The 15,762-nt window shown below is 41.5% G+C and overlaps 1 protein-coding gene across 1 annotated transcript in view; it reads left to right on the top strand.

Moving 5' to 3' along the window:
- Window positions 1-15,762, top strand: part of TEDC1 (tubulin epsilon and delta complex 1) — a 74,967-nt gene that overhangs the window by 15,427 nt on the left and 43,778 nt on the right. The window contains exons 4-5 of the mRNA XM_075422374.1: window positions 6,473-6,643; window positions 12,960-13,058. Coding sequence (XP_075278489.1) covers window positions 6,473-6,643; window positions 12,960-13,058 — 270 coding nt within the window. The remainder of the gene's footprint in view (window positions 1-6,472; window positions 6,644-12,959; window positions 13,059-15,762) is intronic.

Raw genomic sequence — 15,762 nt, 5'->3', positions numbered from 1 at the left:
TGGAGGGCAGTCACTGTTTCTTCTCTGGTTGGCCTCTTGCCTCAGGTCTGCTGCTGATGTAGCATGCTGCATCTTTCACTCTCCCTGGTTACCCCCTGTCCAGCACGTGGGCAAGCAGAGCTGCAGGTGGAGGAAATGCAGTGCAACGTGTTATCTATATTGCATTTCCTGAGCCCTGCGAAATGCGGTGCTCTGTGAGCTAAGCTCTACCCTGCCACGTGTTTGTTTTAGTATATTTGGTTTCCATGTTTTGTCTGAATACATGATGCAGTGAGGTTTGGGATTTAAATGTTATTTTAAAACCTTGGAGCTCCAAGGATTAGGCAGCGCTGCTGTGCTTTTTTTAAAGGTATAGTGCTTTTGCTCCATTGCAGAGCTCTTAAGTAACCTCCTGAGTGAGCGAGGAGGAATGGGATAAGGGACAGACTTGCTCTAGTGCCTCAGGCCTGTGGCTACTGCCAGACAGGCTGGTTTGAACAAGGCAGGAATGGGCAGGAGCTGTGTTCATTTTCTGTCTTCCCTCAGCACCTTCTCTTTTTTACTCTTTGTCAGTCGGATACTAGCAGAACTCTTGGGAGTGCTGCTGTGAGTAGTAGTTTTTACAAAAGGCATTGAAATTTAAAAGCTAAAAGACATTGCGGAAAGATAGAATTTTACTTTTTTTTTAATTGCTGAATATGCTGTGAGCATAACTTCTACGTTGTGAGCACTTATATTTGTGGAAAACATTTTTCTCTGCAAATATCTGGATATTTGATTGGTATGTTCATCGTGTGGGAGTGGGTTCTTACACCATCTATCTTTCCATGCGTACATCTAATCTGGATCCTGCCTTGTCTAGGAGGAAATCCAATTAGTGTTGTTGATGGTGCTGTTGATGGAAATAGTGTTGTCCCTTTTGCATTCATCTGTTCAGCTTGTTCCTTTTCACATTTTCCCCTCCTGCAGATAGATACATGGCTGTATTAATTAAGAAAGCATGTCTGATAATGTTATTTCTGGCTATGGTGTTTAATTTAAAAAAAAAAAAATTACGCTCCGTTTAGAGATCTGTAATTACACAGGTTAACATATGTCACATCAAAACCATTGCCTGAGTTATGAGCAGTTCGGAACGAGCGCTCAATAAAAGCTGCAGAAGCACTTTATTGGCTTGATTTATGTGATTGCTTTGCCTTTCCTAAGTCCTGCAGCGAGGGATGCTCCTTCCCACCTTCGTGGTACCAGGCTGTGTGCTTAGTGTAGTTAAGATCTGAGTAGTACCTGAGAGTAAATAGTTTCTATCTAGACCCACAGTAAGTAACTCGGGTGCAAGTCGGTATTGGGCTGGGAGCATGCGTGGGAGGTTTCAACTGGCAGCTGCTATATTTTGCTCTGCTCAAGGATAATGTCAGGGAGTTGACTTAACACATTTAACCCATGGATATATACATTATCTGTGTTCCAGTAGGGCTGCTTCTCCATGGGAAGAGCAACAAGCTGTTTGCTGGCCGTCCAAATACAGAAGCAAGGAGGTGATCTGTGGAGGGGTTTGGAAGCTGGCTGGGAATGAGCTGGTGGTGGCTGAGCTCTGTCCCTTAGTGACAGGCAGCAGCTCGTGGTCACAGAAGAGCCTCTCGGGGGGAACCGGCTCTGCCATCGCATGGCATTGGCTTTTTCATTTCCATTGCGTGTACAGGGCATAGTGAAGTTATTAAGGTAAGAATTTATAAGCATTAGGATATCTATGTGTATTGGAAAAGTACACAAAGTGTAGAAGTGTGGTGAAGTTGCACTGCAAAGGGTTTTCTTTGCAGTACTGCTTGTGGCACATTGTAAGTTCGCCTCTGAATCTGCAAGGAATTTTGCTTTAAAACAATTTTTAGAGTTGAATTCAAAGTGTCTGGACAGAGCAAGGTCAACCACCAGGTCACTAAAATTCTCGAATGGAGCAAGCAGTGAAAAAAAATGCTCCCTTCTCACACGTCTACAAACAAGTTGATGCTTATGTTGTTCTTTGGTAAATTAAACAAGTACTTCATCATATAAATAGTTTATCTCCATCCACTGTTGGTAGAACTGCTCTCCGATTTCCAATAACATGGGATTGCTTTGTATTTCAAACAGAAAAGAAAAGCTTCATTTCTGCTACAAAAGCTAAAACTTCTTAATCTTTAATTTCTCTCTAAACATGTTGCATGCAAGTTGTTTGCTCAGATGTATGGAATGTGAATGAAAATTGATATATCACTATGTCTTTTTTTCACACCTTCCTTTCTCCCACCCCTTATTCTTTCCCTCTGAGTACTTTTTGTATCTTAGGGCTTTTTTCAGTTCATCTGACTTGTCTGCTCAGAGCACTTCTGCCAGCACTTACTGTGTTGCCTTTTTTTGCACTTACTGCATTGTCAAACTGCAAATCCATTCGCATGTTTTGAGAATGATTTGGCATCTTTTTTTTCTTAACAACTGGACTTGAAATAGCCTGGGGAGGAATGTTTAGGGCAAAATTCCTGTGGCATTGGAGACTGAATTCTAGGCTGCCTTGCAAAAATTTTAAAGATACGCTTTTAGGACATAAGCTGTGTTTAGCTCTGACTAAGCCAGAGAAGTATTTGTGAGCTTGGGGCAGGTTTTGTAGTTTGTACACTACCTTAGTTGAGATGTGATGCATGGTGTCCTGGAATGTGTGTTTATTATGGGACTTAGCTGGTTATTTGCCTGGATCTTTTACCACAGGAGAGCTGGACTTAAGTTCTGCCTAAATGCGGGCAGGGTGATAGCTCAGGAATTGGCTTGAAGAGAGTTGATGTAAAATATGCATGTCACCTTCATCACTATCCTGGTTTTGTCTGGGATAGAGTTCATTTTCTTCCCAGTAGCTGCTGTGTTTTGGGTTTAGTATGAGAAGAAAGTTGATAATACACTGATGTTTTGAGTTGTTGCTAAGAAATCAAGGATTTTTTTTTTTTTTTGTTTCCCATGTTCGGCTGGTGAGCAGGTGTGCAAGAGCTGGGAGGGAGTATAGCCAGGCAGCTAACCCAAGTCAGTCAATGGAATTTTTCCATACCATAGACATCATGCTCAGTATATAATTGGGGGGGAGGAGCAGGAACTTTTTTCTGTGAGTTTGACTTTTCCATGGGTTTGGCAAGTTCGGTGAAATCCATGGCTTCCTTGATCACTACTCTGGGCCGGGCCATGCAATCGGTTGTCGGGCGGTGGGAGAAATTGTATTGTGTATGGCTTGTTTTGCATATTCTATTATTATTATTCCTTCCTTTGTTGTCGTCTTAAACTGTCTTGATCTCAACGCGCGGGTTTTACTTTTAGCCCATTCTCCTCCCCATCCCACTGCAGGGGGGAGGACAGAGTGAGCGACTGAGTCGTCCTAGTTGCTGGCTGCTGGCTTAAACCACGAGAGTCAGGCTTGTGCTTGCTTTTCTCAGTCTTGCCAACAAATGGATACTGAGGTCTTCTAACAGCAGTACTTTGAGCTTTTACGACAGAAAAACTCATTTGGGCTGAGTTACAATGGGAGTTGGAATTAAGTGCTTCATACTAGCTTCTGCTTGTGACGCTAATCGCATGTGCTCTGACAAGTCCGTATCGTCCAGTTTGACAAGACTAGCTCTTACACTGCCAGTGTAATGGGAAGAGAGTCTGACCCTGCAGTGAGGGTATCGGTACGTGTTGATGTGGGTTTTGTACTGCAAGCCTGTGGCTTGGAGTCCATTTGAGCTGGAGTCCATGCGCCTCCCTTCTCTGAAACAGAATCAAAGAGAAACACTAATTGCAGCAAACAGTTTACAGGCAAAAAGCTTTTCTGGTAAGTGGCTATGAAATGATCTCTTTCAGAGCTGGTGTGGAGCATTCTGAGCGCGAGGAGGCCATTGAGAGCCCTGGGTAGTTGCTTTGGCTGCTCTCTTTATGACTTTGACTAAATAATATGCACTTCTGTATCTCAGAAGTGAATGTAGGTGTGTACCCGTATTGCTGCATAGATTAGATAAATTCACAGTGATATTTGAAGCAAAGGCTCTAGCTTGGGCTGGTATTTTAGTGATTTTTCTCCCACTGGGAGAGCAGTAAATAGTCTTAGATTGTAAAGATGGGACTAGAAATTGAGGTCACAGTGTAATATGCAAGACTATTTTTTACCTTGTTTACTTTATGCCAGGCTAAGTATTTCATAGCAAAAGTAAATTTTTTTTGTGCAGTTTGTTTAATAAATAATAGAGAGCGCCTGTTAAAAAATGCATTGGCTGGCTTCCTTATTTTAATATTAATAAGACAGGTTGCTACAATAAAATTAGCTCTGCATGGTGTTAGTCTCTGTACTGCCAAAGGAATCGAGTCTAATGCCGTTCCTTCCTGAAATGAATCCCCAGGAGAGCAGTATTTGTGCTGTTCCGAAACCTCAAACCAGGGAAGTAGGAGATGAACTGTAAATTATGGAAAATGCAGATTTTAATCTGGAAATCCCAAGTCTGTCTTTGGCCTTGTGGCTTTCTGGCTGCTTGTGTGAAGTGTTTTAATGTTGTTTACACATGCGTTTTCTCTGCTGTAGTGACTAATATCCAGTTGCTTGGCTCATCATGTTTATGGACAACTTGGTAATCATATCTGTATGGTTTCATAGTCCAGAAACCTCTCCTGGTGTGGGCAAGACAATCTGAACCATGAAAGTGCTTAGCTAGAACTGCAGTGCCCTAGGACACAGTGCCTTTTGATTTAGGGGCACGGGGCTGAAGGCAGCTGAGGAAAGAGAATGACATTGCAGTCAGCACAAAGGAGATACTGTCTATTTTTTTTTTTTTTTTTTGAAAGATGAATCTGTGACTTTAAAAGGAAAAGCCCTTTACCAGCCCTACACCCCTGTGACTTATAGCATGCATTTATCTGAGCCACAGAGCAAAAGGAAAAACCCTGTATTCTTGATACATTTTGTTATGTGACCAGAACAGCATTTTTGTGCTTATAAGTAATATGAACACTCATTGTATTAGAGGCTCTGTCAACTGAGGTGATAGTTAGGTTAAAACAAGTATTAGAATGTTATTTGATCGTGGTTATAGATACCCTTCTGCTGAAATCTGCATTTAAGGCAAGATTAAAGTCTCTTCACTTTACAGTTTGCATTTTTAGTTTAGGATCCAAATTGGAATTACATTCAAGCTTTGCCTGCCAACTGAATCTTATAAAGATTTTATTGAACATGGAAGTCTGTGAAGCAGGGAAGCACATATGTTTAAACACCATCAAGGTGTGTGGGTCCAAATATCTGCTTAAGTGTTTTCTTGAAAACAGTCGTGTTTCAAATGCGCTTTTTAAATTTCCGTGTTAAAGAAATTTCTTGAGAGCCCAACAACCAGGAGACACTTTCTTAGGTGGCGAACACCCATTATGAATAACCAGGCCTTCGCAGCTCTGTGTTGTTTTGACTTCATACAATATACTGTAGTAAAAAATTTGGAATTACGGATTGTGCTTATTGTATGTACTTTCTATGGACTGGATGAAGCTGACAGCTCAGCTTTACTTGAAGTGGTGTTATTGGCATCAGAAGTAAAACAACCCATGTCTTCATCCCCTTTTAATTTGCAGTCTGCAGGAGCCTGAGCTGAAAAGGGAGAGAGAGATCTGTTTGTGAATGTGAATGACCTCTTTGTGCAAGAGGCTGGGGGAGCTGGAATTCCCTCCATGTTCATTGGGAGATATTACAGAAATGTCTTGCTTGCTTTATACCATTGGCCAAGCAGAAACTTCATCCAAAAGAAGGTGGTTGTTGCTGGGTTTTTTTCTGCAGCAGAAGGGAACTGGGACAAGATGAACAAAAGGAAATTCTTTGCTTCTCGCTTCTTCCTACCAAATTACTCTAGAGAAAGGCAAACCAAGGCAAGACAGGTGGTGCAACTGTAGCTGAGAGTGCCTCTGAGGACTCCTGGCCCATGTCAGCTGGATGATTGCTTCTTTCCCTCTGTCCTGCAAGAAGGGAAATGCTGGATGGAGGATAGAAAATAGCTGTGTAAGCACAGGGCTGCAATATTGTCCCTATATAAGCCACTGATTTACAAAATTGGGTCACCAAATACAGCCTGCAGCCCTTTTGGGAAGACACTGGAGGAGCTAAATCTGTTTTTTTATGTTCTTTGACTTATTAGAATCTAGTCAAAATGTGATTTTTCCCATCTGGGTAAAGAACATGCTTGCTGTCTCGGGAACACTGTGTCTTCCTGGGTACGGAAAATGAAAGATGGGAGAGGAGACAGCTCACTACGTCATAGCTGAGAAGCTGATATTTATTCCAGACTTTAGTACTTGTTTAGGCTGTTCCCAGTCCTGTATTCTAAAAGATTATGATTTCTCTCTACTGCTGGAACTTCCTTTTTGGGGGATTTTTTTCCTCTTTGGACTATTTGCTATGGCTACTGAATGATTTGAAAGTGTCGAAGCTAACTTGAAACATTTTGGTATTCTCTTCTGCTTTTAGTGTGAAGATGATCTGCCTAACATCCAGAAAGGTACAACTGAAACAGCACCTGATTATGGGCTGGAAGACAGAGTAGATGTTCGATACCTGCAGTGGTTAAATGGGAGGCTGAAGTTCCAGTGGCGGAGTTTGCATGCTCAGCACCAAGAGCAGTGCAAACTTTTGCACAAGGTAAATGATTCTTCTAACTCACTATGGCATTGTTTATTATTTAAAAGCCTTGTCAGCTGCTGCTAAACATACAAATTATTCTTGTTTGCTGGTTCTGCATTTTCTGTAGATAAGAGTGAATTACTCTAAATATAAATACCCCCACCTTTCCCCAGTGGGGCAGGATGAGGAGAAAATGACGTATGTACAGTGTTCAGAAGGTTATAATGGTTGTATGAAAGTCTCTCTTACAGGTTGGCCCATGAGTCACTTCTGCAACTGTAGGCTGTCTCCATTTTTGTTAGAAAATGCCTGGTAGAAGCAGGACAGCGTTCTGGTCCCACAGACAAGAAGTAGTGATTCAGAACTGGAAGTTCATAGGAAATGTGGATTCAAAATATTGAGCATGGATGTTGAAAGTAATAGCAGCAAAATAAAATGCAGTTTCCCTTTCTGAAGTGCTAGGGAACATCTGAGCAGAACCCAAAATCTACCTGCTTTTAGATCAGGGATCATTAGTGGTCTCTACATTGCTAAGATTCCAGTTCTAGTCCCATTTATGAATGATGTTTATACACTTGTCTGAAAATCACAGACATCTGGGAGCATCATGTATGCTGATGATGGAAACAGCCTGCAGTCCCAAGCTGACAGTGATGGTGGCTGCAGAGACATATTTTAAAAAAATTATTCTAAAGATTGTCCTAAAGGTTATTCAGCCATGTTTTCCCTAGGCCCCCTTTCTCCGTTCATATCTCTTCAGGTAACGTATGTGGAGCCACTTGGTGTTGTACTCAGAACCTTGACAGAAAATCTTTTTGAGACTAAGAACAGTTTTGAGAAATTTATCATCAAAGAACAACATTTATCAGAAGGTTGTCAGAATCTGAACAAGAGTGTTTTGAATGAAGATGCCTTCTTGGTTTTCATCCTGTGTCTGACAGAGCAATGCTGAAAACTCTAATGAGGTTACATTTTGTTCTTTACATGAACTGATTGCTAGGGAAGATGTCTGATTGACAGCCCTAGGGAAAGATCAGGTGCTCTGTGTGCAGCATCTAAAATAACCTTTTGCTGCTCATTGCCCACTACCAGTGTGCTTTCCTGAGCTGGGAATGAAGATAGCATTTCACTGTAAGTGCAGGTGCAGTCTTTGGCTTTTGCACTGAGATTCCAGACGGTGATGCTATTGGGAGAGGTGGCTTAGTGATATAATACTCAAATGAAGTGATTGGCATCTTCTCCCCTTGATAAGCTACCTCTATTTAAGGTATGCTGATTTTTATAGTAGGTGAGGCAAGTGTCTCCATAACTCATCATCAGTGCTCTGATTTATATGGTACTTGGCAGTAACAAATTATTAGGCAGCTTCAGTACCTCAGCTTGCAGTTAATGAGACCAAGGAAGAATTAAGAGCGGGTGGAACTTGGGGCCTCGAATGCAGACAGACACACGCTCATGGTCTGGATCAGGCACTGAAATGATGGAGATGTGCTGGTGGGGCAACGTGCTAAACTTGTTGACAGGTCAGATGATGCCCTCCTATGGGGGACTGTACTTTGAAACAAGCTTCAACTTTCCCCCTCCCCTGTGGCTATCCAAAGAAAAATTTTGCTAAAGTTAGGACTGTTACAGTCAGGCAAATGTAAAGGACAGGCTAGTTATGCTGCAGTTCCCTGGACCACGATTTCCAGAATCTAGAAGAATAATCAAGAGGTAGAATGTTTCTCTGTTCATCCAGTTGCCCAAAGCTGCCGTTACTGCCTTCTCCAGCAGTCACCGCTGGAGTAAACTGAATGCAATGAGCGGTGCTGGTGATGATTCTTACAATCGGACTATGCTCTGCAGTGTATGTCGCGGGCCGCCATCAGAGGTGTGTGCATAGGAGGATAGATTGGATCCCAGCTCCTCTGTATGGGATGACACACTGATATTACGCATGCTCAAATACGTATGCGCAGCTGTGGGAGTTCTATTCACAGCTGTAATAAAGTGCAGTGCTCTGATTTATATTTTAGTCTGAATTAAAAGCAGGAAAATTGAAAGGTAAAAGTGACTTTGGAAGGGACTTCATTGCGGTGCCACATGAATGTTAACATTTACGGTAACACAAAATATGACATACTTATACAATTTAACAGCTGCATAAACAATAATTGATATTTCCTGACTTTATAGGGAAATTTTAGCTGTGCTATTGCATTAATTTTAGAACTTTTAAACTAGTCTGCTGTGTTTTAGAAGACTGAGCTGACCCAATGTGACCTCTGTATGAGCTGCTGCTTTTCTCATATAAACCACAAACACAGTATGCAAAAGGCTAATGAGTGCTATGTTTTCTAATTATGCTGACAGATTTACAGAGGGCTTTCTCTACAAAATGATAATTATGGCTTTTACTCGCTCTGTTTAATAACTTAACAGGTTATGTATCTCAACTGTGGAACAGTCTTATTTACTGCTGATCATGAGCTATCATTTTTGCCAAGTAGTGGCGACACTTCTACAGATTTCATTCTGTGACTCACGCAGTCTCTAAAATAACATATTGTCTATTTGAGAAAAATGCATCATGCTTGGAAAATGTGTTCTTATTGAGGAGATGACTGCTTTTCCGCTCTGTATTTTTTCAGTATGGATATTGCTACTAGAAGAAAGAATTGTGTATAGAGGATCCAGCGAGAGGCTACCAAGATAGTCAAGGACTAGCTAAGTTTGGCATGGCCTCCAAGAAGAGGTTGAAGGAGTTGGGCTTGTTTGCTCTGGTGAAGCGGAGGCTGAGGAAGAGGTCACCTAATAGCTGCCTTCAGCTATTTGATGGGTAGTTACAAAGATGGATCCATGGTCTTCTCAGCAGTACCAGAAGACAAAAAGCGAGGGACCGCTGATTATAGCTTGGCAGGTTCAGGCATATTAGAAAAAACTCTAGTACGATGGGCAGCCTTGGAGCGGGTCTCCAGAGACACTGAATGGTCTCCATCCTCAAAGGTTTCCAAGACTCCTGTACACAAAACCACAGACTGATGTTGGCGATAGTCCTACCTCCTGCTCTAACAAGGACCAAAGACCTCCAAAGGTCTCTTCTGTTTCAATGATTTTGTGAAAAGATTCTGAATCGTGTGGGTGATCAGGGACATGTTGTTTCAGGTTAGAAGTGATGACTCATGTCTTAATGAAATAGCATTGTACTGGCTGAAGAAAGGGTAAGGGAGCATTAGGAGGGAAATATGAGGGGGAAACAGGAAAAGATAAATGGCTGTTCTTTAAAGTACACAAATGATAAGTGAAACTGATTGCTGGGGCCTTTATTACTCTGTCCTGCCTGCAGCCACTTAAGGTTAATGGTATGAAGTTCTGCAGCAGCCAGCGCAGGTTACTGAAGAGCGAAGTGTCCCTGGAGCTGCAGCCGGTTGTGTGTTGGGAATTGCTTGTTAGGTGGTCTGACTGGCTGTTCCTCTTTGCTAGCTCTTCTGATGAGCTGCTTTTCAGTGACTTCAGCTCCCAGAAGGTGTGTTGAAGCTTACAGACACACAAGTCCTGCTGTAGGAGGAAGACTTCCTCAGGGAAACCTTAACCTCGCTGTTGCTGAGGAATTTTGCAGCCTGTGGCTATGAGCTGTTAAATAATGTTATAATGGCTTCTCAACGTGGACAGTTTGGCCTGCTTTGAAAGTCTAATGTAGTAATACCATTATAATTCCCTTGAAATTCTCAGTGGCACATATTCACCTGATATACCTTCAAATATATGGAAGCGTGAAGGATAAATCACTGTGTTACGGCACACCCCTTAGTTCTTTCTATTCTGTTTCTTCCTCTTTCTGTCAAGTGCCGGAGGAGTATCTGTCTGCCTGGCTTTTGATACCCCTTGAATTCATAGGGGAGAGCAGCTGGTTTTAGTTAGGCTGTGAATTACCACTGTGCCTTAAAATATGTGAATGAGAAGCCTTGCATTGTTTCAGAAAAACAGGTAGGAACCTGTATAGTTTAAAACTGGTGTTGTTTTTTGGGTCTGTTAAATGCACTGTGCCACGATCAGCATGTGAAAAGAAACAGCGGAACAAGTGAGTTTCTGCAAAACTGATGGATTTCCTGTGGGTATTTTCAGGTATCCTCCATCTGCTAAAAGACTAGGACAGGAATTACACATGAAATAGGGGAGGGTTAGATTGGGTTCAGAGGTGAATTTTGTTAAGCAGGTGAGCATCTGATTGTGTATTATGTGTATAGGTTAGTAGGGGTAAAATGATATTAAGTGGAATTCTTGATGATAGAAGAAGAGTTTAACATAATTGGCGTCAGATTGTGGTAAAATGACAATAATGGCTGTAATGTTTTTGGAAACTGTAAGAGCAAGAGTTGTATTCTGTCAGTAGGAATGCAGAGCAGCCCTGGGAAATACCTCCTATGCATGGAGTGGTTTCTTGTGCCTCCTCTAAGATAAACAATATAAAATAAGATGTATTACAGTGGATTGGACGTATCAATATATCTGATGTAGCAAAAGAGTAAAGGGACAAGGACAAAGTCTTGATTTCTGAATAACAGAGGGCAGAGACTTGTGCTGGATGATTACCTCATTGTCAGTAATTTATGAGTGAGCTAAACTGCAATTGTTAGATGCATCTGTATCTTGGCGTGAAGAATTTACCATGTTACTGTAAATTACTACATTGGTTAATTATATCTTCTTTTCTCTGGAGATATTTGGTTTAAAAATCTTTGTTTCTTCCTCAAGTGGATTTGCTGTTAGATCTCAATAGCATGTTCTTTAATGCAGTAGAATTCTTTCCTCTTGTGGGAGTGTTGTGAACTATGAACACGCCCCTTTTCATCTTCTCTTAGGTGAATTAGACAAGCTGATCTCCCTTCAGGGTGTCTAAGCTTAAGGGTGTTTAGGAATTCATACTGGAAACTCCCTAGAAGTGGTGCTCGGTGTGGGGCTGTGCCTGTACTCTCATGCAAAAGTTAGTGTGAGGTTAAATCAGACCTTCCTCCTCCTCAGTCCATTCCAGTGCCATGCAGCAACAGCTACACGTGCTCTGTCTCTCACCCTCTCACCTGCTGCTTTTACCTTGGTACTGCTTTGCTTTTCAAGTCTTGTTTCATCTTCAGTATGCTGGGGTTATCAGTAACGGATTGTAGAAATACAAATACTGGACTATTCCAGTATCCATCTAGTCTGGTTTTGGGGGAACACCTTATTCCTCTGTTGTTACAGCTTTAGAATATTTGTTCTGGGCTTTAGCCAGTGCTGCTGCTGCAACATACTTTTGAAGAGGGGCTGAAATTCACCCCTGGTGCTGGAGGCCCAAAGGTTTGTCAGCCAGAGTTATGCAAGAATGCAGCAGGGAGAGGAGTGGCAAGCAGAAAGGAAGAACAGTGTGTGGGGAGGTGCTCTTTTATTTTTAAACTTGCATAGCTCTGCACATGTGACAGATGGTTGTCACCAGAAGTGAGTTTTGGGAAAGGAACGCTAAAATATTCTGAAGTTTCAGGGAAGGGTTGATAATTACCCAGTGCCTGTCAACTTTAGAATAGTTGTCAATACCCAAGTGTATGATAAAGTTCATATTAGAATAAAGGAAGAAAAGCAGGAAACATTCTCTGTCTTCTGGCAGAAATATTAATGAAATATGAGCAATTGTCTGACAAATGTGCACTGCTATCTTGTTTGGCAGCTGCAGTTATTACAGTAACAAAGGGATCAGCTCTGAATAGGAGGAATTGCTTTTTATTGTTCCCTTGACTAACTTGGGAAGCTTCTTCGTCAAGTAATTGATGATACCATCACCAGCACAGCTGGGACAAGGTCCCAGTAAGTGAAAGCCAACAAAATATAGCAGCAAAAGAGAAACTTACTGTAACTAAGTAGCATTTTCTGCTTTAATGGAAGAAGGCAAAAATTGTCGTGAGGGTATCCTTTAACTCTGTTAAGACTGCTGCTATCTGTGTAAACAGTTTCTCCTCTCATGCTATGCACACGAGCTTGTGCAGTGTCAGGAAAAAAGACTTTGAGACAGGATGAAAAGAGAAATCTTTCAGTTTTACTGTGGTGGCAGCAGCAGCAATTCTTGCATGTGGTTCTGCTAACAAAACCAGATGGACCATTTTGAGAGACGACTGTGGTGCACGACCATAATTTCCTGCAGGCTGTTTTAAAAAGGTCTGTTGTACTGGTAGTAGTAGTTACATTTGTACTTGTCCATTGGGAGTGGGCTTGTAACCACTGGTTCACATCACCATTCCAGTCCATGCAGCTGTTAAATGGTAGCTAATGATGTTTGTAATGATCTGGTCCTTGTACTGACAAAATCTTTTAAATTAATCTATTCCAGATCCATTTATTCACTAGTGGCTCCCATATGGATCAGTTCCTTGGACATTTTTCTGTCACAGAAACAGATCTTGTTAGACAACCAGAGAACTACAAGCAGGTAATGCTTCTCCTGTAATTCTTGGATGTTTAGCATGCTTTATACAAACATTGTTGAGCAGAAGACTGCACTCCTTATAACATGTTTTTAACGTGGTTTCCAACAGAAATAAGGGTTTATATATTGAATTGTCAGTTTTCTCACTTAGAACTTGTATTCACCAAATGGTTTTGTCCAGTTTGATAGAACATAGACACAAAGGTATTAGGTTAAGTTTTGCAAAAACTGGTAGGTAGGGAGTGGGGAGAGACCTGACTGAAAGTGCCACTGAAGAAAAGGCCTGTAGAATAAAACATTCTAGATCAGTTGGCTGACTGCTGTTGTGTACTACCAGTAACCACATCTGGGCCAGCCAGGCAGAGTGTCTGCCTGTGACCTTGTCTGAGCGGGCTGTCAGTGAGAACATGGAGAGATCCGATTTATCTCTCCAGGAGAGCCAAAGCACATCTGATGCTAGCATTCCTTACTTCCAGAAATTATACAGGTTGACTACCTTTTTGGATGGTAGTAAGGGGGTTTGTTTTGAGAAGCACAGAATTGTTGAGGTTGGAAGGGACCTCTGGAGGTCACCTATTCCAACCCCGCTGCTCAAGCAGAGTCACCTAGAGCAGGCTGCCCATGACCATGTCCAGATGGCTTTTGAATATCTCCAAGGGTGGAGACTCCACAGCTTCTCTAGGTGACCTGCTCCATGCTCAGTCATCCTCACAGTAAAAAAAGTGTTTCCTTATGTGTTCAGACAGAACCTTCTCAGGCAACATAATTTTTTCCTAGTGTACTGTTTTACCCTGAAGTATATACTGCTGCTGCTCTCAAATACTCAGTTATCATAGATGTTTCAGTTTATCATTTGAAGTAGTACAATTCACTTGTTTTAATACAACACATTTGTTTTACAAAACAGTTCTAATAAGTTCATTCTATGTGAAACTGAAACAAGATTGAAAAGTACATTTGAAGATGGGAGATAGCCTTAGGTTCAAACCCCCTAAAGTGCACATTAATCTTTCATTACTGAGCATTCCTTGGATGGATGGTTTACATCCAGCCTCTTGATAAGGTTCAGCTGTTTAGAACATTTTCCTGGAGAATTACTGTTTTTCTAGAGCAAATGGCTAAGTCAGCTTGAGATTTCATTCATTTCTGCTTCGCAGTCCACCTCCTACGATTTGCTCAGCAGCTCAGAACACACAGCAGCACAGTCCTCTGAAGCCTGTACTTTATAGTCTTCTAGAGCTTAGCAAATGTCCAGAAAGGTCTGGTGGGCTGGTACTAGAAACTTCCAGGTTGTGTACAAGGACTTTGCAACTACCTTTTTCCAAAGCCTTACCCTGAATGTGTCACTGATCTGTTACAGTAAAGCAGAACGATACCCTGATTAAAGCCTATTTGTTTTTGACTGTGCTGTTAATGAATCATTCCAGGAGGTGCCTTTCTTGCATGCTGCTCCCTTCCCTGGATGTTTGCTTTAGGTGTGCTTGTTCAGTAGAGGCTCAGGATAAAATGGAAAGAATCTTTTTGTATTTTAAACATTGTGGTTAGGTAAAGTGCTATAGTCAAGAAGGTTTAGTGGGCAGCTATGTTGCTTAGTTAAGATCTGTGGAGTCTTTATTCCACCTTTCCTGGGCTTAAACAGCAAATACGTGAAACAAGGGACACCGCTTCGAAACAAGGGTGATGACTGAGAGGGACAGAGGCAGGGTGGCAGAAGATGTTTTCTGCAAATAGACTGTGAATGGCCACGGTCTCTGTCTCCGGTTTCTGGGCTCTAGCAGGTGCAGTCCCAAACAGGCTCCAGCGCACGTGTGCTGGAAATTCTTTTCTTATGGCACTTACTGCTTGGACTGGTCCAAAACAGGAATTGTTTGTCAGCGTAATCAGCAGTGAAATTCTTAATCTCTTGAAGCTCTCAAAGCTATTCAATAAAAGGGGTTCCTCTAAAGCTGCTCTCTTGTGCCGGATTCTAAAATAAATAGGAAAAATCGCAGGAAATAATCACAGCACTTCAATATACGTATTTGCAAGAGACTTAAATTTCTTATTGTCATCAATTGAGCAATCTTTGTAGTTTTTGTCTCCCATTTTCTTTATTTCCCAAAAGCACCTCCAGAAATCATATGCTCAGTGTGTATGAAGAGCCCAATATAACAAGATGGTATGGACTTGAAAAGGCAAGGCTGTTTCAAGTGTCAGTTTTCCAGATGGATATAATAGTTGATATGCAAAGAGATGATGCTTTGGAAAATGTAATAAAAAGCTTCTAGTTTTCAAATATCATGATAATATTAAGTAAATTATACATATTTGAATAGCTTGGTTTTCAAATATGGGTGCAGATGGCAGCACTCTGCCAAATGTTTTTTCCAAAAACTGTGAAATAATTTTTTCTCAAAGTAATGTGACATTTCTGTTAATGTTACCTCAAATAACAACCTGCTGCATGGATCAATAAAAAGAGCAAGCATGTCAATATGTCTTATTGTAATGCACCCCTGTTGCTAGATGATGTTATGAATTTCCTCTCATGTTAGGCATCCTTCAAAGGACAGAAATGCAAAGTGGATCGAAGTGTCACAAATTAGCTCAACAGAAACAGCCCGATGTCCTTTCTGTGAGAATTACAGAGTTCATTTTCATCAAAAATACCCCACGAGATAAGTTGCTCTGACCTGTAATAAAACATGAGATGTTTACCCTGACAGGA

This window comes from Opisthocomus hoazin, chromosome 6, assembly GCF_030867145.1.
Source record: "Opisthocomus hoazin isolate bOpiHoa1 chromosome 6, bOpiHoa1.hap1, whole genome shotgun sequence".
Taxonomy (NCBI): Eukaryota; Metazoa; Chordata; class Aves; order Opisthocomiformes; family Opisthocomidae; genus Opisthocomus; species Opisthocomus hoazin.
The sequence above is the reverse complement of the archived record's forward strand: the minus strand, read 5'-3'. Positions and strand labels throughout refer to the sequence as shown.